Raw genomic sequence first — 25,017 nt, 5'->3', positions numbered from 1 at the left:
TAAGTCGTTTAACCAGTCTGCTTCTTAAGACTGCTCGACTCTTAAACTGGGGATAGTAGCATGTGTATATGACGTGTTTATTTGTGCTTTGCAATTCAAACGTGACATTAATGGAGGTAAACCTGTTCCGAACACCATAAATACTGCTCTATAAATGAAAGGAAACAAAAACTTGTGTCCTCCTGCCATAAAAACCAAAGCCAAGTAATTAAGAGAGTCACTTATATGGACTCTTCTGGAATGGCTCAGCTGGGAAAGAATCTGCCTGCAATGTAGGAGACCCTGGGTTCAGTCTCCAGGGAAGATCCCCTGGAGAAGGAAATGACTACCCACTCCAGTATTCTTGCCTGGAGAATTCCATGGACAGCGGAGCCTGGCGGGCTACAGTCCATGGGATTTGCAGAGTCAGACACAGAGCAACCAACACTTTCACTGTTATGGGCCCTTCTGGAAAAATCAGTATGCAACTTGAAATTTTCAAGTCCACCCCAGGGACTTCCCTGGTGGGTCCAGTGGTGGAGAGTCTGCCTACCAATGCAGGGGACACGGGTTCGATCCCTGGCCCTGGAGGATTCCACCAGCCTCAGGACAGCTGAGCCCACGTGCCACAACTCCTGAAGGGAAGGCCAGGCTCCGGAACGAGGGGAGTCACTGCAGCAAGAAGGCTGATCACCGCAACACAGAGTAGCCCCTACTCACCACAGTTAAGAGAAAGCCCACACACAGCAGTGAAGACCCAGGACAGCCAAATAAAAAAATAAATAGAAAAACAAACAAAAAAACACCTCCTTAAAAAAAATAAAGTCCACCCCAGACCTTTCAGATAGGCAGGTTTGATAAGTCATTGCTGCAATTCGCAATCCCGTAGCTAATCCCGTTCTGACGGATGTGACGGCTCCACCTGTGTAGCCACTGAGGCAGATTTCACACTGGGGTCATATATGCAACCCAGCCGTGAAGGCGGGCAGGACAAGGGAGTTGTGACAGTCCCAGTGGAGGACCAGAGGCTATGGCCTCACAAGGTCCAGCGTGGCCACCACCTGATTCTGAGAACCCTTCCAGCTCTTTCTGCTCGCTAGACACGCCGGCCGAATGCTGAGCCAGCGTCTCAGTAACGACGGCAAGCAGAGTCACTGGATAAGCTTGAAAGCTTTGGGGCCCTAACCCCAGTCCGCCGGCCCGCCCCGTGTCCGTGAAACACAGGTCCGAGATTCCTCCATAGATTAAGTCACTGAAGATGACTTACACAAACATTTTTAAAGCTTTGAAATTTATTGCTGTACATTTTCGCATAGCATTGACTATGGAAATACTAATAGTGCAAATATTTATTTTGGACTTTGTAGCATTTGAGGGATCACAAAGCTTTTTGACATCTTTCGCAATCATTAACGAAGATCTACATAGTTCAACTTCAGAAATTCAAACAAGTCATCTTATATTCAAAGAGATTACATAATGCTTTCTTGATCTCCTCTCTAGGACAAAAAAAAAAAAAAAAAACTACCCCGGAAGCCAGCAGGGGCATTCCTTTCCATGGTAACACAGACGTCTTGCAGGACTTTTCCAACTGCAAGACTCAGTGTTCACAGATTCATTCAACAAGTATTTACTGACACACTGTTCTGTGCCAGGCACTGACCTGGGCTCTGGGGACACAAACATGGAAAGATGCAGTCTCTGCTTCACGGTGCTTACAGTCTTAAAGTAGAAACAGACATGCAAACAAATTTACAATAAAGTGCTTCCGTGGAGGTATTTACAAAGTGCAGTAGGAATCTGGAAGAGAGGAAAAGCACATCTGCCTGGAGGGGAGGAAGGACAGCTTCACAGAGGAGGTAGACACTGAGCTGCGACGGGACCAGTGCTCGAGAACCGGCCGTGCAGGCAGGTAGGCAGAGGGGACAACAGGGACAAAGACACAGGGGCCCAAGCGGCACTTGGAAGGAGCAGGTGGTGCGGTTTTCCTTGAGCTGAAGGTGCAGCGGGGACAGTGGCAGGATGAGCTAGACAAGCAGGCGGCTATCAGATCCTGAAGAGCCTTTTGATCATTCGTCCGTCTACTCAGTGCACCCGTACGGAGTGCTTACTGTGTGCCAGGCACTAGGCTAAGCGCTGGGATTATAACAGGGAACAAGGCAGACACATCCTGGCTCTCAAAGAGCTTACATTCTAAGATAGACAGACCAAACAAAAGTCAACAAATAAATAAAATACAGACTTAGAAGATTTCTACAAAGGAAATGAACAGAGTGCCAAGGTGGAAAATAGAGTACTGGGGGTATTTATAAAGTGGAGGGTAGTTAGGGTTATCAGCAAATGACTCTGGGAAGCTGACACCTGCAGAGGCCGCCACGACACACCAGGTACTGTGCTAACACGTGACAAACAGCATCTCGTTTAGTCCTCACGAAGACTCTATGAGGTAGGTATTATTACTATTTCACTGAGGAGGAACAGGCTCAAAGACACTGGGGAAACCTGCCAAGTCACACAAATGGCAAAAGGAGGGTTCAAACACAGGTGCTCTCCATCTCAAAGTGCTCACTAGGTGGGATTCCAAACCACGTACACAAGACAAGGGGGGATTCTGAGCAGGGACACGGTGAGATCACAGATGCTTCCAGGACCATTACTGATGCCTCCATGGAGGAGGAAAAGGCCGGATGGAGGGAAAGGGGACAGGTGGAAAGCAGAAGGTGCCGAGTGCAGAGGAGAGGAGGGGGGCTGCATGAAGGCGGTGGTTGTGGGAATGGGGAAGACACGCACGTTGACATGTTTATTTATTGATAAATAGATAGGAGAAAGGTGGTTAGTAGTGCTAACAGGACTGATGGGATGTTGGCAGCAAGGACAAGAGTGGCCTCTGGGATCACTCCTGGGTGTCTGCCTCGGCAGCGGGATCAGATGATCTGCTATCCCCTGAGTTAGGGAACGCAAGATATGGAAGGCTGGGGAAATAAGATGATGAATGTACTTTTGGACATGTCCTGTGGGCGCACTGCGAACACGTGGGCTTATGGTTCTCAGCTGGACACCATGGAATGGCTTTCGAACCTTGTTCTCTACCTGAGCAATGCACAGAATAACAAAAATCAACATTTTGTATGTGGGTACATTGTGGTTTTCCTTTGAATACAAGTTGCTTATAAAAGCATGTATGTCTTGGTTGGGCTGCTTTGTGAAATGAACCCATGATGGCCAAGGTGAAGTTACCCCAAGCTTAATGACAAATGAAGACTCGTGGACTTAGAGGAGTCTAAGAAAAGCCTTCGGGTATTCAGTCTAACTAGTCATGATAGCTTTTAAAAAGAATCAGTACTAACTTCCCACTGTCACCCCAACTGGGGACAGTCAGAAGGGCCTAGGGCAGGGAGCCTCTGCCACCTGTCTTCCCAGAGTCTGCAAGTACCTTTACTTATTTGCCAGCAGAAGTACTCTGAGGAAATTGGTGGCCTCAGGCCCAAAGATCAAAGTTGAATGTGAATCAGGAATTCCAAGAAGGTATCATCTATGCAGTCTGGCGTAAGGTCCCGAGAAACAGCAGCTCAAACCTAGCCAGGCACACTGCTTTCACCATTTCCTTTTCTTTCCTCAAGAACTGGAAGGGTGCTGAGGATACTAATTTAAAACACACACACGCACACAGGTGACGTTTATAGGCAACTGGTCACATCCTTGATCACATCATTCTACATCTAATTTTAAAAGAACTCAGAGTTAAGAAGTGCATAAGCCCTTCCTATAGAAAGATATTACTTTTGCTCTTTTTTTCTCAAAATGTACTTAAATTTGCTTAGTTCCATTTCTTGGCATCAGATTACCTTGTTTTGCTTTTTAAAACTCATTTCTTAATGCTGTGCCAGTTTGAGCAATTAGATACCAAGGAATTCAAGAAGTAATGAAGTTAATGCTTATGAGTTTCAACAGGAAAAAAAAAAATGTTAAGACTTTGAAGGCTGGGTCGTAATTAGAAAGCTTTACAATCTGGTTCATTTAGCAAGTCTGCCCAGAATGCTGCCTCTCTCTGTGACAAAGGGTCTCACCTGCACCTGTTAACTCTGTAAGCCAGTAGACATTGGAAAATACAAAATGTTCTCAAAAAACAGTCACAGACTTCCAGCAACATCTGAAGGGCACGTGTGTATCTAACTCACGCCAGAGGGAAGAAAATGCCTTATTTTTATAGAAGTAACAAAAGTACTCGTTACAGGCAAGGGAAAATAAAAATTACCCACACTACATGACAACTTAGAATTCTGAGCACAATTCTCATGATATTCAGAGGCATATTGCAAATGTATGAACTATTTCCCACCACCTTCATTTCAAACTTAAGGCCCAGGGAAGACAGCTGAATGTCAATCAGAAATCCTAAGAAGGGACTATGCATGGTGTGTGCTCCTTAACAGAAAGAATTCCAATCAGTCTGTGAATATAATCATTTATTTGTCTTTACAGTGATGATGGAAGAATGTACAGGTGTCCTCTTTCAATAAAGTATAAAAATCTGTTTATATACAGTGAAGTCACAATAAGCGCTCATTGGGAAATTTATTTGGTACTCCTGATCTGTTCATATTAAAATTGGGGGGAGAACAAGTATTTCATGGAAGTGCTACATTTCCAGTAGATTGCACCTGGCATCAAAAGCTCAGCTTCATTTTAAGGGTCCTGCTCGATATTACAAAAAGACTAATTTTAAGTCCTGGGACTCAAAATAAACATCATTTTTGAATAATAGATATATACATCAAAAATACATCTAAAAAGGCATTGGTTAGTGCTATTAAAAAGCTCTATGTGCTCAGGTACATTTTTTTCTTACACGCAAAACCCAGTGGAAACGTTTTTGCTCAATTCTAGGAGTTTGCTCTCGGGGAAAGTCGGTCAAAGTTACCTGCAAGAAAAAAAACAGACTTAAGTAATTCAATGATTTCTCAGGTGAGGTCAGCAAAACTTGGAAAAGCAGTGAGAGATCAAATTTCAGGTAGAATAGGATTTTTAAAGCCTTGATAGTATTTAGTTACAGCACTTTGTACATAAAAAGGACTCAACAGCTCCCCTCATTGTTTCAACTTTTTTAATTCTGAAAGAATCTTCACTTCATTTTCAAAGAAATCTTATGGACCCTTTTGTATGCTTATGAAAATATTTCTATCATTAAGTAAATCAGCATAAAATGGGAAATCACAGAGCATACAAATGAAAAAAAAATCATAAGATATAGCCAAATCCAAACATATTGAGAAAATTTAGGAAGATTTCTACTAACAATGATTTATTTTATTTCACCATAATTTATTTTACTTCAGAGAATTTATAGATAGAAACACAGTGAAGTCTTATTACTACTTAACTTGGATGAAATTATATTGTACAACTGCCAATTCAATTATTTATGTATTTGATACTCATCTCAATTATAGCTTTAAATCTTAACACTTTTTGTTTTTATAATTATCTTCTTGCAATCACTCCTAAAATGTTCAGCAACCTGGGCCCTCTTCTTGAGTGTAAAATCTTAAGCAACACAGCAAACCTCAACCTGTTACTGACGGCCTGCTTGTGTGTGTGTGCGCGCGCATGTTTGTGCACATGCATATGTGTGTGTGCGTGCGTGTGGTGTGTATATGTGTGTGTGCATGTGTGTGTACATGTGTATGCATGTGCATGGGTGTGCGTGTGTACACGTGTGTGCATGTGCATGGGTGTGCGTGCATGTGTGTTCATGTATGTGCATGGGTGTGCGTGTGTACATGTGTGTACACGTGTGTGCATGTGCATGGGTGTACGTGTGTACGTGTGTACATGTGTGTACACGTGTGTGCATGTGCATGGGTGTGCGTGTGCGTGTGTGTGTGCAGTCACAAGCTGTGTCCAACTCTTGCGACCCATGGACTTTGTGTGTGAGTATAAAACATCCTGCTAAGAAGGACCATTAGAAAGACCAGCCCTGTCATAATGCAATGAACATACCTAAACAGAACTGCGTGGTACAGAGTGCTGCATGTTACCAGGCATTTGAACATGGCCATGCCCCACCTTTAGTCAAGCTAAGTCCTACCTATTCCACAGTTAATTATGAACCCCTAATTAAGTCATGTGGCCGTGCTCTGGTTTATTAAACACTCTAGGTGTACGTGGAGCTAAATTAATGACTTAGGTAAATTTAGTTTTGATAATTAAGATATACTTCTAAATCTTCTATAACCCAAAAGTCTAATGGCCTGGTCTAATGCCATTCTCCAGTTTAGAATATGATATATGTAATACCAATTTCTCCCTACCCAACATGCTGACGTGTTGGCTATTTTTTAAATGTATATTAACACTTTGATCACTCAGCATTAATTAGTTTGTTTTCCACGTTAACCACCTTTGTGCCAGGCAACGAGCGATGCGCCCTTTATGTGAGCCAAGTACCTAGTCCCTACAACACAAGGTCGCTTACATGAACCAGGGGGCTGCCTTGACGTCAACCTGCAAAGTAATCTGCAACGTAGGCAAAGGTCTAGTAAAACCGCAACGACACTACCCTTGATTTTTCCTACATTGTTTTCAGGGGAAAAGTCTGGAAAACAATTAAAAGCTCTGAAGAAGAGGGCTTTCTTGGAATCAGTTCTCAGATTTCCACACTGCGCTGAAGTCTTTGGACAAAAAAAAATACACTTTCAGACTTCCCCCTGAGAGACTTTACACATACAAAGTGTGCTCATCACAGTCCAGAAAATACACCCCTATTGGAACGGCAGACAAGATTCAGCGTCAACACAGCATCATCCTGTCCTCGATACGGAAACCGAAAGCAAACTACTTAAAATAGCACCAAACTGGATTTAAACGGTGCTGCACGGTCAGGAGACTGTGTGGCCAGAGGTCACTGCTGCCGCTGACCAGGTTAATGTAAAAGTTGTCATTATTACCTGATTTCTGTGCCACTGTGGCCTAAGCCACTCTGAATTAAGACAAAAGCACTGATGGGAAGGAAAGGCTGAGTGAACAGTGAACTCCTCCCAGCGTGCGACACCTCCAGTCTACCCCTGTACCAAACACGACCCTCCCCACCACCCAGCGGGCTCCCGTAAAAAACCTGGGCTTGGTCATCCGTCCCACTCGCCCACCCTCCTGTCAGTCAGTCACCTGGTCAAGTCGATTCTACCTCCAAATACATCTCAGACTGGCTTTTCCATTTCTCTCTGCATCCCCGACACCAAGACCCTCATGGAGCCACCGTCACCTCTTGCTAAGCTACAAGCTCCTAACTTGGTCTCCCTGCATCAAGTCTGTGCTACAGAGATCAGAGAAGGAGGGGAAAGGGAGGGGTTTTTGCCTACTCTGTGATCATACTTTTATGTAGGGGACAAGAGACCCCTTCACCCCAGAAAGCGACCGTGGCGGAGGCGACGGCTGCTTCACCTCCTGCAGCACCTCTCTCCCTGGCAGAGTCCTTTCCTTCCTCCTCTGCTTTGCTCCAGTGACAAAGAGCCCAGGTCCCTCTCAAGCAGCCGCAGGGGGGTGAACATTTTCACATCATGAGAAGAAAAGGATGCACTCTGCTATGGTCCTTAAATACAAAGGGGGCCCGACAACAGCAGTGCACAGGATACACAGTGGAGGAGGCTTTGCAGGCGCCGCTGAAGCTGGCTGCAAGGGCAAGAGCAAGGAAATAAAAGCCCGGAGTGTCCCCATGTCCCAGCGTTGCTGTACCTGATGCCAGTCTTAGGCGTCATCTCCACTGTCCACTTCAAGGTCCACGGCCTCCGCGTCAGCAGCTCGTGACAAGATGTCTGCCATCAGCGCCTCTTCCAATTTCTTACGTACTTGCTGTACTCGCTCTTCCTGTTTCCTTTGTAAAAACAAGAGTAAAAAGACACTAACAGTTTGGCCAGTGTTGGAACAACGATGCTGCCGACGACGTGGTTTATCTTTACTCCAAAGTCAGGAAAATTCCTCAGAAACACACACTTCCTTCTCCTTAGACTTTGCAAAAGCGGCCTCTAACCCTCACAAAAACCAGGTCTCGTGGGAGATGAGCTTTGCCCAAAAAGGGGGACATTCGGACAGGAAGGGAAACCCTCATCTCACAGAGAATTCTGGCAGGAGGAGGTTTCTTTCAGGGACCTTTTCTTCAACTTCAAAAACTTCAAATATGTGAAGGTTCAGGGTTATTCCTATAAGGGATAATGTGAAATAAAAGTGGGAAATGATACCGGAAAATAGGAGGAGAAGAGATGTGCTGGGTGGGGCACTGAGAGGGGCGGAGGGGGTGGAGGCGAGATGGGCCAGTTCAGCCGCTGCCTCTGGTGCATCGGGGAGGGTAGTCGGAGCCCTCCCCTGGGTCCGCAGCCTGCTGACCACAGGCCGTCACAGAGGAGCCAAGAGCACACGACCCTGTGCACCAAGGGCGGAGGAGGAGCGGACCCTTGAGCTGAGCCGAGTAAGTGAAGAACACGCAAGGTCCTCTGGGTCCTGGGGACTCTCAGGGAACCTCCAAAGTGAGAGTTAAAAACACCACGTCACACAGAAGAGGCAGAACCATGACATGAAGAACGGAGTGCACCAATGGTATCACATTTCATCCTTAAAAAGCAGGGAAAAAAAATGGAGAACAGCTACCTGACAGGGCAAGGAGAGATTCCTAAAACAGTTCCAGCAAACCAAGATGGCAAACAGAAACTCACCTCCAGAACCCAGTGGGCAGGCAATGGTTGAAGAAACAGGAGAGAAGGGACAAGTGTGGAAGTAAAAGGCTTGGAAAAGAAGCAAGAAAGGAACAGAGGCAAAGGCCCAGGTGGGAGGGCGAGCCTTGACTAGAAACAGGACAAGTCGCCTCCAGAGGCCACAGGAAAGGTTGGGGGATGGATACAGACTGGAGGGGGAGCAGCCCCGGGATGAGGAAGAGACACAGCGAGGGATCTCGAGGGCTCTGCTGAAGGAAGAAGTGCCAGTTTCTCCATCCATCGTTGAGGAAGACAAATCACGGCACTGCCCCACACCGGGGCAAGCAGAAGGGTAGAGGGGTGATGTTCCAGAAGACTCCACTAAGATGCCCTGGGCATTTGCCCCTTGGGTCCTCAACCAGCTGTGAAGTCACGTTTGCTACAGTCTCATCCCCACGTCTCTTTATCTCAGTAGTCTATGTTCAAGGTAAGCGAAATTAACATGTTGTGTAACCACAAAAACTTTAGATATCATCTTTACCAAACTCTAAAAACAGCACTAAGAGATAAAAGGTTTAGACTTCCACCTTTTAAATGAATTTTTGAAAAGAGGGAAGCAACCACTGAGTCAAGCTCTGTAGCCTCGATCATATTCACAGAAACTAGAGTTGAAGAGATTTTTTTTAAGAGATGTTTTGATCCCTGGTAGCTCAGATGGTAAAGAATCTGCTTGCAATGCAAGAGACTCATATTCGATCCCTGGGTTGGGAAGATGCCCTGGAGAAGAGAATAGGTACCCACTCCAGGATTCTTACCTGGAAAATTACATGGACAGAGGAGCCTGACCGGCTACAGTCCATGGGGTCGCAAAGAGTTGGACACAATTGAGCATCTACCACTTCCGTTTTTACAGTCTTTATTGCAAGTGTTACAATACTGTTTCTGTCTTGTGTTTTGGCCCTGAGGCACGTGGGATCTTAGCTCTTGGACTAGGGATCAAACCCGCACTCCTTGCGTTGGAAGGTGAAGACATAACCACTGCACCGCCAGGGAAGTCCCTGGAGTTCAACAGATTTTCACACAGTGGAGCAGAGTCATGAAAAACAGGATGTTTATTTCTTACAGTCAGTCTTAACATCTGGCTCAGTAACTCCAGGCTTATGATAAATGGCGTTATCGGTCATGGGCAATCTCTCATGCCTCATAACAGAGTGTCTGCACAGCCCCCCTAGCATCACCCCATCGGGAAGATGAAGGAAATGGGAAGAAGAGCGCTTCTGGCTGGAGAAGTGATCTGAAAATCTGACACTGGCCACCGCTGCTCTGCTGTCTTGAGCGCTGCTTCCCCCATTTATGAAAACTGAAAGTAAAGCCTCTGCCGGATGTGGCGAGCAGGACTCTAACACAGCCCCAGGATGTCCCCACGGGCCCCTGGTCACATCCCAGGCAGAATTCTCTCCCCTTAAGGGCAGGAAGGACTTAGGAACACGTGATGGGATGTCATTCTATGATCAGGTTACTAATAGCTGACCCTGAGTTAATCGAAAGAGATTATCGTAGAGGGCCTGACCTAATAAGAAAGAAGAGGCTTTCAAAGGGGCTGGGCTCTTCTAGAAAGCAGCAGGAGAGGGAATGTGAAGGGAGCCACGGGGCAAGGAGCTGCTGGCAGCTTCAAGCTGCCACTGAGAACAGCCAATAAGAGAAGAGGGGCTTCATCCCTACTAGAAAGACACGAACTCTGCAACAAGCTTAGGAGGAGCCCAGGCTCCAGAAGGCCACGCAGTTCTGCAGACACTCAGATTTCAACTGTGTAAGACCCGGGGCAGGGAATCCAGTCATGCCCACCCGGACTTCCGACCTACAGAACTTAGAGCTACGAACAGCTATTGCTTTAAACGGCGAGGTTTGTGAGAACTTATCACTGGGTATCAGAAAACAAATACGCCTATGAATGAAAATAGTTATCAAGCTGGCTGAAAAAAAAACATGTGCTCAATGTTGAGATCCTTAGTTGAAGGTTTAACACAAACACATTATTGGTGACACAACTGGAGAAAAGTGATAATTCCACTTGCAGTCGTTTATTTTGAATATGTACTAATTGGAGAAGAAATGTTTGGCTTGATGATTTGTTATGACAATGCAATCAAATGGACAATCGGTCAGACGAGTTTACCCTAAAAGAAAAGCATCCAAATCCGGCTTGGCTGGAGAAGTATACCTGAAAATCTGACACTGGCCACGGCGTCTCTTCTGTCTTGAGTGAGGCTTCCCACATTTATGAAAACCGAGTAAAGCCTCCGCCAGATGTGTTAAGCAGGATTCTAACACAGCCCCAAGATGTCCCCATGGGGCCCTGTCATCCGAAGACCTCAGTCAACACCCTCAGGGACCTAGCAGGACCCGGGCTGATGAACTAGGCACTCATTCCAGGACAGAGCGGGGCTAGCCTCCTGAGTAATTTCCTTCCTCAAGGGTAGGAACAGTCCAAAGAGCAAGCTGATTCCTTTCCTTGATTTCACACTTTTTTTAAAAAAAAAGAAGAATAACACTGATCATAAATTCCACATCATCAAGGCATCCGAATGCAACTGTGAACTGCTCTACATCTTTGCAAAAAGAACTACTTTAAAATCCAGGGAAGGCCTTCCAATTATAAACCTGGCTAGACACAGGCATTTAACAACAGTCTCATACCAACTTTCACGGAATTAGGAAAAAAACAAAAAAACAAATGTAATACGTATTTTCTGAAATTCAGAAGTGTCATCTGCTGGCTTTGTCTAGGAACAGTAAAGCTTTCGGGTTTACATTCAGAGGACAGAGATAATGAAGCACACATCCTGTCCTATTCCTAAGGAAATACAGCACAGTACACAATCACTCTGGGCTTCCCTGGTGGCTCCGTGGTAAAGATCCACTTGCAGTGCAGGAGACAGCCCGCAATGTAGGGGACACGGGTTTGATCCCGGGGTTGGGAAGATCCCCTGGAGGAGGACATGGTAACCCACTCCAGTGTTCTTGCCTGGAGAATCCCATGGACAGAGGAGCCTGGCCAGCTACAGTCCATGGGGTCACAAGAGTTGGACACGACTTAGCGACTAAACCACCACCAAACTACAATCATTCTAAAGAATAATACTGAAATCCATAAATCCCATGTAAGAATTTCTGTGTGGTTTTAGTATCTGGAATAGTTCTGTTTCTCCTGAGCAATGGCTTGCTTATACTCCTTGGGCATTATCTATCTGAGAGATACGGTTCCCCTTCATAATCTGCTGCTATAAACCTAATTCGCGGCCCAGCTGTAGAAAGAGTAAAAGATGTTAATGGATGCAGCTTGTGTCTGCTTCTCATTCTTGGCTGTTTTACATAATAGCTTTACCTTTTGCTTTGTCTTTCTTCTCATTTGCTTCTCATCTGACTTCACTTGATGTATGTACATATGTGTCTCACTGTGTGTGTGTGTGTGTGTGTGTGTGTGTGTGTCTCTTCAGAGCCACCTTAAACCTTTACTTGAAACAAAGTGAAGTAGAGATAAATCAATCTCTAAATTGAGTTTATGTGAGATCAATAAAATCAAGATAAGTAAACTGAACTTTGAAAACACAACTGAACTCAAAGCAGCACAGCAATGATCTGCTACTGCAGACAGCAATCAGAACAGGCATAAGTGAATGCACGGACTCTTCAGAGCAGAAAGGCAGAACCCAGATTGCATAAGATACCGCAAAAATCACGTGGAGAGAGTACGACTGCTCTGTCCTTCGGGGATAATCAGGATGATACACCTTATACAATGCTACCTTTTCCAGCATGCATTTGTTTTAAAACATCCTGTATCATCTGTTTTATGCCAGCTTTGCCAAGAAGGGTCATCACTTACTAGGACTGGCACTGAACCTAACAAGCAATAAAAAACGTATCAAGTGTAGGAGACAAGTTTTTTGAAGTCATGTTCTGCTCTCACCTAATGTCTTCATCTGTGACAATGAAAGCCTTGCAGAGGGGTTGAGATGTGTTCAGCCAGACAGCGGGGTTCTTTTCCACAGCAGCAGAGACTTGCCCTGTGATGGGTGCAGAGCTTGTGTGCAAAGCACTGGCGACAGCAGATAAAAGGGTCTCATCGTTACTACCCGGACCAACTCCTGCAATCAGAAACATGCATCAGTTCCAGGACGTTTCTAGCTGTGCTGAGCAAACCTTGTGGAGCCTAAAACAACTGATTATCTTTATATTCATCTGAGATCAGCTATTTAAAACTGACAAGCCAAAGCAGCAAAAGATAACAGCACATTTACTTAGTTATCAAGAACAAAGAATTAACATTAAGGAAATAGTAACCAAATACTTGAGTATTTTAATAAAACTTAAACAGAATTTAAAAATACATTTCCAGGGTATTAAACGTCTTAAAAAGTTGGCTACATTTCCTCATGCAAGGTCAATTATTCTTAATGATCTAAGTCCCTTCTAAAGTCATCTTACATTCAAATATCCCTATTAATGTGTCCCTAGGGTCCTGGAACGTTTTCCCTGTAGCTTGCCATGTCTCAACATTTCTTTCTTGTGCAGGGATTTCAAAGGAAAAGCCAATGCAAGTAGGCTGTACCTACACCTTTAACAGCTTTTTCAACTAACAAAATACCCACATGAATAGGATTAGTAACTGTACCCCTGTCTGCACGTTAGGAGGCTGGAACCACAGCTACGTGTAAGTTCACTGCTTCTCATCTGAAACTTGTTAGACCAGCTAAAGCAATCATTTCCAAGGGCACAGAGCGATAAGACACTACTCTAACCAGGAATTAGGAGGGTTTGCAACGTATCAAGATTTGGAAGCCAAAGTTGTAACACTCAAAAACTAATGCTTCTCTAGAACTTGGAGTGAACGTGTGACACCACGAGGCATGCCAGCAGCTGAGTTCTCCACCCCGGATCCCGCTCACTCCTGTTACTGGACCCATGGGCATCTGAGGCTTGCAGCAGCCGGTCACGGAGGGAGAGACAGGATTAGAGATGCTGGCTGTTCTTTTGATAAGAGGAAGGGAGAAAAAAGCAAGTGCTGGGGCCTGATGTGGCTTCGAGCAGGAAGCTGGGGATGGTCTGCCACTTAGGCTGCATTTGGGTCTAAACACGTAACATGGATTAATTTACATGACGAGCCTAATTAACCTCAAGCCAAAAGGTACACACAGAAAAAAAACTTAGGTAAGACACCGCCCGGAAGCGTTCTGCAACCTACAAAGTGTTTCAGGCACACTGCCTCTGGGTGTACTAAAACCCAAGGGGAGCATCACCCAGCGAGGCAAACAGTCCCCACAGCAAAGACCTGTCACCCTCATCACGTCTGCCTCCACTGCCTCCGACACAGAGCCTGGCACGCAGCAGGGACTGCTCAACTGAACTCGGAGAATACCTTGAAGACCTTTAGGGAGTTCCATGGTTTTTATAATTTGTTCTGTTACATCTGATGCACTAAGTCCTTGTAGCCTCTTCTCCCAGAAAAGCTGTAAGGCAAAACATCACTGTTAATAGATACATTCTCGGGACAAGAAAGCAGTGCATGGATGCTGCTGGATAATGAAATTGAAATCGTATCAGTAGTTCCCTAATGTCCCCATTTTTTTTTCCTTACAAAGAGCTAAATGATACTTCAAACATGACTTCAACACATCATAATTCTTTCAAGTTATATGACTCAAAAAACTTTGCTTTGTCATTCTAGGCAGCCTATTCACTTGTTACATCTGATAGATTGTTATGTGCTATGCATGAGATACAGTCCTAAATAGATAACAGTCCTTTGGAAGACATAAGGTATCTTCCAAAGAGTATTAACTTGAGTTCTTCAAAGGTTCATTTGGCATGAAAATTTAATGTTACAATTTATCAGGAAAAGGAAAAACTGTATTATGTAATACCTCTTTATCCAAAAGCGTTAGGGAAACAATTTCTCCACCTATGTGATTTTTCTAAGACACAGAAGTTTAGCCCTTTGGCCTACTTTAAGGGGAACGAACGCCATTTTTTATGGAAACTTTTCTAAAATGTTTTGCATACTTCCCTGCTTTTTAAACAGGATGCCACATTCATGAGTGCCTCTCCTTCCATGGTACAGAGCCTGGGTCTCCTCAGTCACTAGGTGCCCCAGGGCATCATTCTGGCATCAGTGAACACGCTGAAGACTCCTCCTACCCCATGGGTCTAGCGAGATATGCAACTGCTTGTTCATACACTGAGCAGGCCAGGACAGTTCTACTGCTTGATGTTAAATCCCTTCTACACTTAATTCTCTCTCCTAGTCGGCTACTGTGTGCGTGCTTGCTCTATCACTTCAGTTGTGTCCTTCGCTTTGCAACCCTATGGACTGTAGCCCGCCAGGCTCCTCTGTCCATGGTTCTCTCTAGGCAAGAATACTGGAGAGGGTTGCCATGCCCTTCTCCAGGGAATCTTCCCAACCCAGGGATAGAACTTGTGTCTTTTATGTCTCCTGAAGTGGCAGAACTCTTTACTGGGGAAGCCCAGTTGGGTATTACTCGTCATTAATGTCATTCATCCATATGAATGTATTTACTGAGCTCCTACTATGTGCTCTACTTGGCCTGTGAATGCAACAGTGGATAAGATAGAGAGTGTCTTTGTCCTCAAGCCTCATCTCTTTTCTACTCTGTTTCATATTTACTGCAGTCCAAAAAGCAGATAAAGGAATTCCTTAGGAATTTGATAAATCTGTCTTTAATCCTGGATACCCAGGGGCCTGTCATATAGTAAATATTGAAAAAATATTTGTGTGAATGACTGATGTGGGAATAAACGGGCTCAGAGTCAGGATCCTGAGGGACACATGCACCCAAGTTGAAACCCCAGCTATAGACATATGACCTTGGACCAGTTCTGTAACCTCAGATGTTCAATGTCCTCTGTGGAAGAGGCAAGAATGACTGTTACATACAATGATTGTGGAGGTTAAATAAAGCAAAATATACAAACACCTATCACACAGTAGGCATAAGGTTTATTAGGTTTACTTTTAACAGATTTTTGAGTACTCTGAGGGCTTCCAAGCTTATGTTCTAACTTCTGGATACATGAAAAGCGTCAAATAGCATCTTTCCGGACAAATGAGAAGATACAGTAAAATAATTCTATTTATGGCAGAACAGTAATAGCTTAGATTATATAATAACCACAGTGCTAGCACCAAGAGTAACTTCTTTACTGTCCTTTTAAGACCTTTAGTATATGCTAACATCTCCATATACCTCCATATAAATTATATCAGCAGCAGAATATGTGGGCAAGGACATGAATACATTAACCATTAACCATCATGAGGGAGAAGGAGTTAGTTCTTCTAAGTAATAGTTAATGAATGTGATAAATGTCCTGAGAAAGTCTGCCTGCTCTTCTGGGGAAATAAGAATCATCTATGCTTTGAATATCACAACTATAGGGGAGAAAAACCCAACAAAAATTAAAATGCAGTTAATTCCTAATGAAAAAGTGAAGAAGAGAGTCAGTGAGTATGAGATTAGTAAGTGTTTTATATTATATAATTTTATAATTATATAAATTATAATTTTTAAATTATATATATAACTTAGTTTGTAAAATAAATCAACACTACCAAAAACATTATGAAAACTACATACAGAGATGATTAGTAATAAACTACATCTAAAAATCCCAATTCTAGATATCAAAAGTTAAATTTTTTACCTTCTATAATTTTTAATGTTTAAATTTCCATTATTTTGAAGGAAAACACAAATTTGGAATGAAATATTTTGCAAAATAAATCTTGGCTTGAGAAACAAGTATACAGCTCTAGATTGCAAGTCCTGGTATCATTACACATCATCAGACAGCCCTCAACAAAATCTGAAGTTGAGCCTGACAGGTTGATGACCTCTCTGTAAATGAAGCGCTTACACTGTGAAAACGAAGGCACACGTATTTCTGAATGTGTAAGTGTGTATACGTGTGTGTGTCTTTCTTCCACCCCCTACTCCCTGGGAAGTGGGAAAGGTCAGAGCAGGAATCCAGGCTGGTTTGAGAAAAGAAGACATTTAACCGGCCAAGGTCGCCACTGCCCTCCCCGCCTCCTCCCCGCCTGGCATTCAGCCCTAACACGCTCAGCCAGGGGAGCTGCTCAGCTGCTCGTCTGACGTTTCAGTGTGTCCCTAACCCACCTTCTCACGTCCATCTTCTCAGGTCCCTATTTGCTCTGTTCTGGAAAGAAGGGGTTCTTCGCACTTTAAAATATGTGTAAAACTTGTATCAAGCAGGCATTAGGCCAAGGGAAGGAAGCCAGTCTTTTACATACCGTATGAATGAATGTGTATGAAAAAGAAGAAAACTATAAGGGTGGTTGCCAGGAGTCAGGGCTGGGGGGAAGATCCCACTGCAAGGGGTCAGCACAAGGGGATTCCTTGGGGGTGCTGGAACTGTACTTTGGTTTTTTTTCCATAAATACAAACTTTATCCAGCTGATATAATTACCATTTTCTTTTTTTGTTTTTCCAAGCAAATTGCTCAAAGAACAATCAATTTGCACTATCTCCTTTCTCCCAGGCCCATTTCAACTGTATTATCCTACCCCCTATTCCATGAATTTCCACTACATTTACTCTAAAGGTTAATCAGCTCCTCTCACCAAATGCAGTGACCTTTCCTGATTGTTTCTGGTCACTTTAGAGCTCTGAATGAACTGGAGGGGTTCAGGGAAAGAGAGGGGTGTTCCTCTGCCTGACATTAGGGTCTCAGATCTCCTTGTTTATGTATTACTAGGTAACTGACTGTGGTCATCTGAAGTTCTTCCTATTGCATTAACATTAGAAATTGAGACAGAAATATGGAAAGGACGAGGCTCCCTACATTTGAAAGGAGTCCTCTGTCCAGGACAGTTGTCTTGTCCACCATACTTTCATAAATCCTAACCGAGCCGATGAAAATCTGATTTCACCAGCCACATCCCATGATTTTCTCAGCTTCAGCTTGCTGCCTGGTGTGAGGTCAAATAATCAACGTAATTTAGGGACCAGTGATCTAATATTTGGAGAAACTCTTTAATGTGCTCTCACTCTAAGTGAGTACATCCCTCCCTAAGCCCCACTGATCAGGCCCTCCTCTGATATCACCCTGCAGTAGAGAAGAGAACTGGAGAGCTCCCATATGTACTTTCTAGGGCCAATGGTCTGGGCAACACCCTAACCGGCCAACAAGCTGATGGAGAAGCATAGGATAGGATTAACAATCACACAAAACCAAAAAAGTATCTAAAATGTCACTGACAGGGAAAGTGCAGCTTTGAGGAAACCATCTTAATAGAAAGTGGAGCTCATCTCCACACCTTTGTTCCTCATGACCGTAGGAAGTACCTCTATGACATTGCTGGAAACAACTGCTCTACGTACTTTATATAAGGGCCCCAGAGGACAAGCGTGACGGTGGACGGTGAAAGCTGCTACTTTGGTGAATGATCAAATCTGCTTCCTGAAAGGACAACCAACCCAGAATACAACTACACCATTTTCTTTTCTTAATGGCTGCATGTTGGACAAATACCTTACAAGTGATATCCAAGATGAAAATGAGGACACAGGGATCTCTCAAACAACTCATCACAACATACACATACACACACACACACACACACACACACACACACGCCCCTGTCTAGGCTGATCGTGTTTATTCAGACCATCTTCCACCACCCTGAGCTTAATAATACATACTCTGAAGGAACCTGTGCTCTTGGGAGGATGTCAGAACAGAATGGTTTACCGGGAAAAAGTAAGTAGAGAATCGATCCAAATTCAGCAGATGCTCTTTTAGTGCCCATTAGATACAAAGCATTTTGCTGGGGATGGTTATTAGGATAGCCGGCAATCACTGTCCACTAGCTGCTTACTGTTTGGTGAAACTGTTTTCTAGAAAAACTCTAGAAGGGAGACGTGTTAACCGCAATAATGAAGATACAATATTAACTTCAATTTGGGAGAATCTGGAAAGGCTTTTAGGAAGAGGCAACTCTGAAAAAATGTGTTAAGAATTCTATAGAAGAGGAAAGACTTCTCCAAGCCAAGGAAACAGCTTAAGCAAAGGCAAGGAGGTGAGACAGAGAGTGTGGGTCAGTCTTTCTAGATGATTTTTACAGATAAGAATAACCAGGGTGGCTTATTGTACAGGCATGTTCTGAGACCTCAGCCCTAAAGATTCTGTTCAGTAGGTCTTGGGTTAGAGAGCTGGTTTTATGTTATTCTACAAGTGTCTTAGGTAACTCTGAGGGACGCGGGGGATCTTGGTCTGAGAAAGGCTGGTCTGGTCTGTGCTGAGACCATGGCAGTGCACACACGAGGCTGTGTACCCCATCACCGAGATCTCCGAGTTATTCCCGATTCTGCTAGACGGAGAAGGCAATAGCAACCCACTCCAGTATTCTTGCCTAGAGAATCCCTTGGACAGAGGAGCCTGGTGGGCTGCTGTCCATGGGGTCTCACAGAGTCGGACACGACTGAAGCGACTCAGCATGCAGCATGCTAGACGATTAAAAAACGTATCACACTATCCTCTTCTAGCAGAGAACTGGAGGAAGATACTTGCTTTTCTGTTTTTCGTTGCAGGAGGATATGTCAAAGCATATTTAAGAGTATACCGAACTGTTTAGGGGTGAGCAGAGACAGGGCTCGCCCGAAGATCTGTTTGTGCCCAGGCGCGTTCCCCTGGCGGAATAAGAGGAGGAGGACGACAACTCCCGCTTACCCATCGAGCCCTTCCCTCCAGCCTGGCACTGTGCTCAGGGCTTCACATACAGAATTCGGTTAGTCTTTCCTACAGTGTTTTGAAGAAGACATTATCAGCACCGCCTCGCAGTAACTCATCAAAGGCGCATGACCAGGGGTGCAGCTGGAATTAAAACCCAAGTCAGTGATTAGACAGTCCTCATCTCAATAAATGAAAGCTCTAGAAGAGTATTTACATGCATGGCTCTGTGTTTAACAAGCCCAAGACCCTTCTAGTCATGAAATCAAAGGCAGACGAAAGACCAGTAATTGCTGAGAAAATTATCAGGCTGCTTTTAATCCATTTACCTACGAAGTGATGCTGTGTTAACTGTGCACTGTAGGCGATCCGTGCCGAGGCCACGCTCCTCCTCAAGCAGAATTAAGAAGCCATCTGTGTCATGTTATTTAGGCTAAAGCTGGCATAGACTTTTACAACAATCTCAAAAGAGACGTAGGAGAAGCTCACATGATGAAAACTGAAGAACTGGTATAAAACACATCTTCTACAAATTAGCTTTCTCGGAATTAATTGCGAATATCAATGACATTTGAACACCCCGTTTTGTTTATTTGGTGGATAGAAATTAAAGAGCGAGATTTCTACTCCAAGAAAGCACTTTCTGAGAAGTCACACTAACAATGGAGTGTCAGCAGATGTTTCAAGAAACAGTAGAGATGGAGTGCTTTATGAAGCATATAGAATGGAAGGCTTGAGTTTTTTCTATAATACTGTATAAGGTTACTTTTATGCAAATATTGATTTCTCATAAACACATGGAAAAGCATCTAGATCAAACATACATTTTCATCCACCATTAGATCTCATTTGAAAAGTACTGTGTAGTGTTTAAAAAAAAAAAAAATCACCAATGAAAAGAAACTGACTTGCCACGTATGCTCACGACCTCAAGTTCAGAGCCAGCCTGGAGGGCAGAAGACTGAACTTCTGAGAAGCTGAGTGAACTGGGACTGGCCTTCAGAGTCAGACTGACCCTGATTCAAATCCATGCTATGTCACTCACTAGCTTTATAAACTCAGACAACTATCACAATATGCTCTGGCTTCCTGCCCTAGGGAATGGGATGATAAAAGCAATCTCAATGGTTATGGACAGGAGGAGGTTTTATCAATACTTGAAGATAACCATTAGACAGCAAACAGCAGTTTACTACTTGGTTTTTGCCCATGGCCTCTAGTACACTGCTGATCACGTCATAGCACCTACTATGCATTAAAATTAATACATATAAACAGAGCAAAGAGAGTTGGCTCTGAAAGGCACGTATCCACAAATGAAGACTGAGGCATGGCCTTTGTTCCGATCTGCTCCTCTGGCCGAGTTTCAGTGGGGGTGCTTTCTTGATACTCTAAGTATCTTAAAACCCTTCCCTTTCCTTTTCTCATGCAAGCCCCTCTGCCTCCCTCTCAGCCTAAGGCTAGCTAGGAGAACGCTATTAAGTAGGAGCAGCTACACAGGTTGCAGGGCTCTGTACAAAATGGAATCAGAAGGTTCTTGTTCAGAAACCCTGATGATCATTTCACGATGACAGCAGAGCCCCTGAGCAGGCACGGAGCCCTAGGAAGTGAGTGCTTGGGCCACGAGTCCGTGAAGCCAGAAGAGGTGGTAGTACTGAGCAGGCTGGGAAGGAGGCAAGACCAGCAGAGACTGGAGACCCCTGTGCTGCGGAGGGTACCTAGGGAAATGTCGGGGTGTAATCTCATTCTGTGACTTCCTTAAAAGAAGCAGGACAACAGAAAGTCGCTCTGGCCAGATCTACGCAATAACAAATGAACCTTTCCCTCCCTTCTCGTCAAAGCAGCCCAAGGATTTCTCCTCCCCACTGTGGCTCCTCATCTGGACAGCGGAGAGGCCGCCTGCCAGTGACTCAGCAGTTCAGCTGTACGGCAGGAAGAGGGGAAACCCGACGAATGACGAGAATGACGAGACCACAATGGGGAAGGACGGAATCTAAAGACGGATGGGAAGTTTGTTCTATTTAAAGGCCAGTGGATAACATGGAAGCTTTTCCTGAAACTGTAATTTCCTTGTTATTTTTACCCCGTCTACTTCCATGTTGTGATGAGAGCAGAGCCCTTAGAAAAATAGAAAAACTTCAAAAGGGCTCTGAGCTTGTTTCAAGAACAGAAGGTCAGAGAAAACCTGGAAACAAACTACATTTCTGTTCTGCAGTGAAGCAAAAAGGGGGAAAACAAAACCTCAAGCCAGCGGCAGTGGCCTAGAGTGGAGTTTCTCAATCTTGGCATTACTGACATAGGGTTGGATAATTCTGGGTTCTCGATGTTTAGCGACATCTGGGGTCTATGCCCACCAGATACCAGTAGCACTGTCCCAGTTGTGACAACAGAAAGTGTCTCTGGATGCTGCCAAATTTCCCCAGGGTATTTGTGGTTGGGACAGGGAGGATAAAATCAGGCTTGGCTGAGAACCAGGGGTCCAGAGAAAGAGAAAGGGAACGGGAGAACAGAAGGTCTGCAGTGGCAGGGGCCCAGATCTCACAGCTCAAACAGAAAGGAGACGCCGCCCTTGGTACACAAATCACCCCGGCCAGCTCCTGCCTCCACTTCCGGAGTCTCTGCCCCAGCTCTTGACTCCTGGGCCTTATCACAACCGAACTAAGTGGCCTGGGGCTGTGAGCCCCTTCTGTCACTGCCAGACAGCCAGGGGGTAAGCAAGATAAAGCAGAAGTGTGAGAAACACTTCTTACCGAAAGAGCTGAAATTGAACACGCTTCCTGATAAAAAGATGGCTATAAGCAGTAGTTATTTTTTTGCAATAATTCAGACACACTCAGGAAATGCAGGTTCGATCCCTGGATCATCAGGGATGATCCCCTGGAGAGGGGAGTGGCTATCCACTCCACTATTCTTGCATGGAAAATCCCACGGGCAGAGGAGCCTGGGGTCGCAAAGAGTCGGACCTGGCTGAGAGACTAACGCTTTCACTTTCACTTTAGACTTAATGGTCTTTTATGGGCTGGTCTGGGACCCTAGAACCACTTATAATGATCATTTCTACTGGAAGATGTGGAGTTCCAAACGACCGAAACATGATATTTTATATCTCAACCTGTAAGGTGAAAAGCATCTGTGTGTACAGATTTTAGAGGCAGTTCCCTGTTATAACCACAGGATCGGAGAATACACGTGTGTGCAAAGACATCACTGATGACTAAGAACAACATAGCTCCATTCGGAATGACTTCAGATGCTCAAGTATAGGTACAACAACAGAACAGAACCATGAGCTGATTTTTACCATTTTAACTTTCGTAAATTCTTAGTATGTAGCTATCCATAGGGCCCAGACAATTCCAAATTAAAAGTCCAGGGAAACAGCATCTTGCCAAACTGAGCCAGATGAAAACTTAAAACTCAGATCTTCATATACGTTTCATACCTTGTCTTAAAACATGACTGTTACCTTTTGAAAGAAACACACCGAGATTTCAATAATGAAACTAAATTCATCTAAAATCGCTAACGAGTCAAACCGCTCTGCCCTGGAGACCACCCCTGGACCACTTCACCCTTCCGTCACTTCCCTCCTGTCTCCTGGATCCTGCTCTTTCTGAGGTCTTCTCTACACCTGACACCTCCTTCTGATCCTGCCCATAGATATGCCCAAATCCTTCTCTCACACGTCCCAGTTTACTCCTTCCTCTCCTCGGGCTTCTTCCCCTGATGGGGCAGATACACTGGAACACGGCTAACAGAGAAAGTGTCCTTATTTAACTTATTGTTTTTGCTTGGTCACTAAGTCATGTTCAACTCTTTTTGCAACCCCATGGACTGCAGCCCGCCAGGCTTCTCTCTCCAAGGGATTCTCCAGGCAAGAATACTGGAGTGGGTTGCCATGTCCTTCTCCAGGGGATCTTCCTGACCCAGGGAGAGAACCCATGTCTCTTACATTGGTAGGTGGATTCTTTACCACGGAGTCACCTGGGAAGCCCTTATTTTATTACATCTCCTTCAAACCACCTGTCTTCTTCCTTCCACTAAGGGAGAAACTTTCTTATTTCCTCATCTTCCATTCCTTCCTTCTAACCTGGATTCTACTCCTAATATTATGTTATCTGACCTGCCCAAGGTCACAGTAACCTTCTAATTAACAAACCCAATTCCTGATTCAACCCTCTTCTGCCTTACTTCCCTGCTGCCATCGCCTGCTGTCAGAAAACTTATGGAAGTTTGCCTTTTATGATGGTTTTCTGTATGTTTCTGTATTTTCTATCACTGTTAAGCAACAAATTAATACTCCTGATAGTAACTGTCAAAGAAATGGGACTGTAGGCATTTTCTTCTGTTGAAAGAAGATACTTAAAATGTGTAAGATGTAATAAACCTTTTAAAGTACTTGAAGACAGAAGTGTTAATACTTTGTAAAGAGGAAACAAAAGTTACCTTTAGAATCTAATCATTACATGAATTTTAACTTGCACAGTCTTCATCTCTGTCAAGAGCATGATGCGAGACACTCAAATTTTGGGGGATGAATTTATGGCTAAGTATGGGCCTGGGAAGAGCTACCCCACGCTCGAGGTCAGGGGCGGCGGCTGAGAGGAGCGACCCCACGTCCAAGGAGCGGTGGCTGTGCGGGCACAGGAGGGCTGAGGAGCTACTCCATGATCAAGGTCAGGAGGGGCAGTGGTGAGGAGATACCCTTTGTCCAAGGTAAGGACCAGCAGCTGCGCTTTGCTGGAGCAGCCCTGAAGAGATACCCCATGTCCAAGGTAAGAGAAACCCAAGTAAGACAGTAGGTGTTGCGAGAGGGCATCAGAGGGCTGCTGCTGCTGCTAAGTCGCTTCAGTCATGTCCAACTCTGTGTGACCCCATCGACGGCAGCCCACCAGGCTTCCCCGTCCCTGGGATTCTCCAGGCAAGAACACTGGAGTGGGTTGCCATTTCCTTCTCCAATGCATGAAAGTGAAAAGTGAAAAGTGAAGTCACTCAGTCGTGTCCAACTCTAGCGACCCCATGGACTGCAGCCTACCAGGGTCCTCCGTCCATGGGAGACACACTGAAACCATACTCACAGAAAACTAGTCAATCTAATTGCACGGACCACATCCTTGTCTAACTCAATGAAACTAAGCCATGCCCGTGGGGCCACCCAAGACGGGCGGGTCATGGTGGAGAGTTCTGACAGAATGTGGTCCACTGGAGAAGGGAATGGCAAACCACTTCAGTATTCTTGCCTTGAGAACCCCATGAACAGTATGAAAAGGCAAAATGATAGGATACTGAAAGAGGAACTCCCCAGGTCAGTAGATACCCAATATGCTACTGGAGATCAGTGGAGAAATAACTCCAGAAAGAATGAAGGGATGGAGCCAAAGCAAAAACCATACCCAGCTGTGGATGTGACTGGTGATAGAAGCAAGGTCTGATGCTGTAAAGAGCAATATTGCATAGGAACCTGGAATGTCAGGTCCATGAATCAAGGCAAATTGGAAGTGGTCAAACAAGAGATGGCAAGAGTGAATGTCGGCATTCTAGGAATCAGCAAACTGAAATGGACTGGAATGGGTGAATTGAACTCAGA

The 25,017-nt window shown here is 44.7% G+C and overlaps 1 protein-coding gene across 1 annotated transcript in view; it reads right to left on the bottom strand.

Annotated features, from left to right (window-relative positions):
* Positions 1-1,253: 1,253 nt before the first annotated feature.
* The window catches only part of MBD2 (methyl-CpG binding domain protein 2), a 55,357-nt gene continuing 31,593 nt past the window's right edge, over positions 1,254-25,017 (bottom strand). The window contains exons 3-6 of the mRNA XM_010854809.1: positions 14,083-14,173; positions 12,634-12,811; positions 7,711-7,849; positions 1,254-4,900 (exon numbers count right to left, since the gene is read on the bottom strand). Coding sequence (XP_010853111.1) covers positions 7,723-7,849; positions 12,634-12,811; positions 14,083-14,173 — 396 coding nt within the window. The 3' untranslated portion in view covers positions 1,254-4,900; positions 7,711-7,722. The remainder of the gene's footprint in view (positions 4,901-7,710; positions 7,850-12,633; positions 12,812-14,082; positions 14,174-25,017) is intronic.

This window comes from Bison bison, unplaced genomic scaffold, assembly GCF_000754665.1.
Source record: "Bison bison bison isolate TAMUID 2011002044 unplaced genomic scaffold, Bison_UMD1.0 scf7180017864349, whole genome shotgun sequence".
Classification (NCBI taxonomy): Eukaryota; Metazoa; Chordata; class Mammalia; order Artiodactyla; family Bovidae; genus Bison; species Bison bison.
This window is presented reverse-complemented; position numbering and strand designations above follow the sequence as displayed.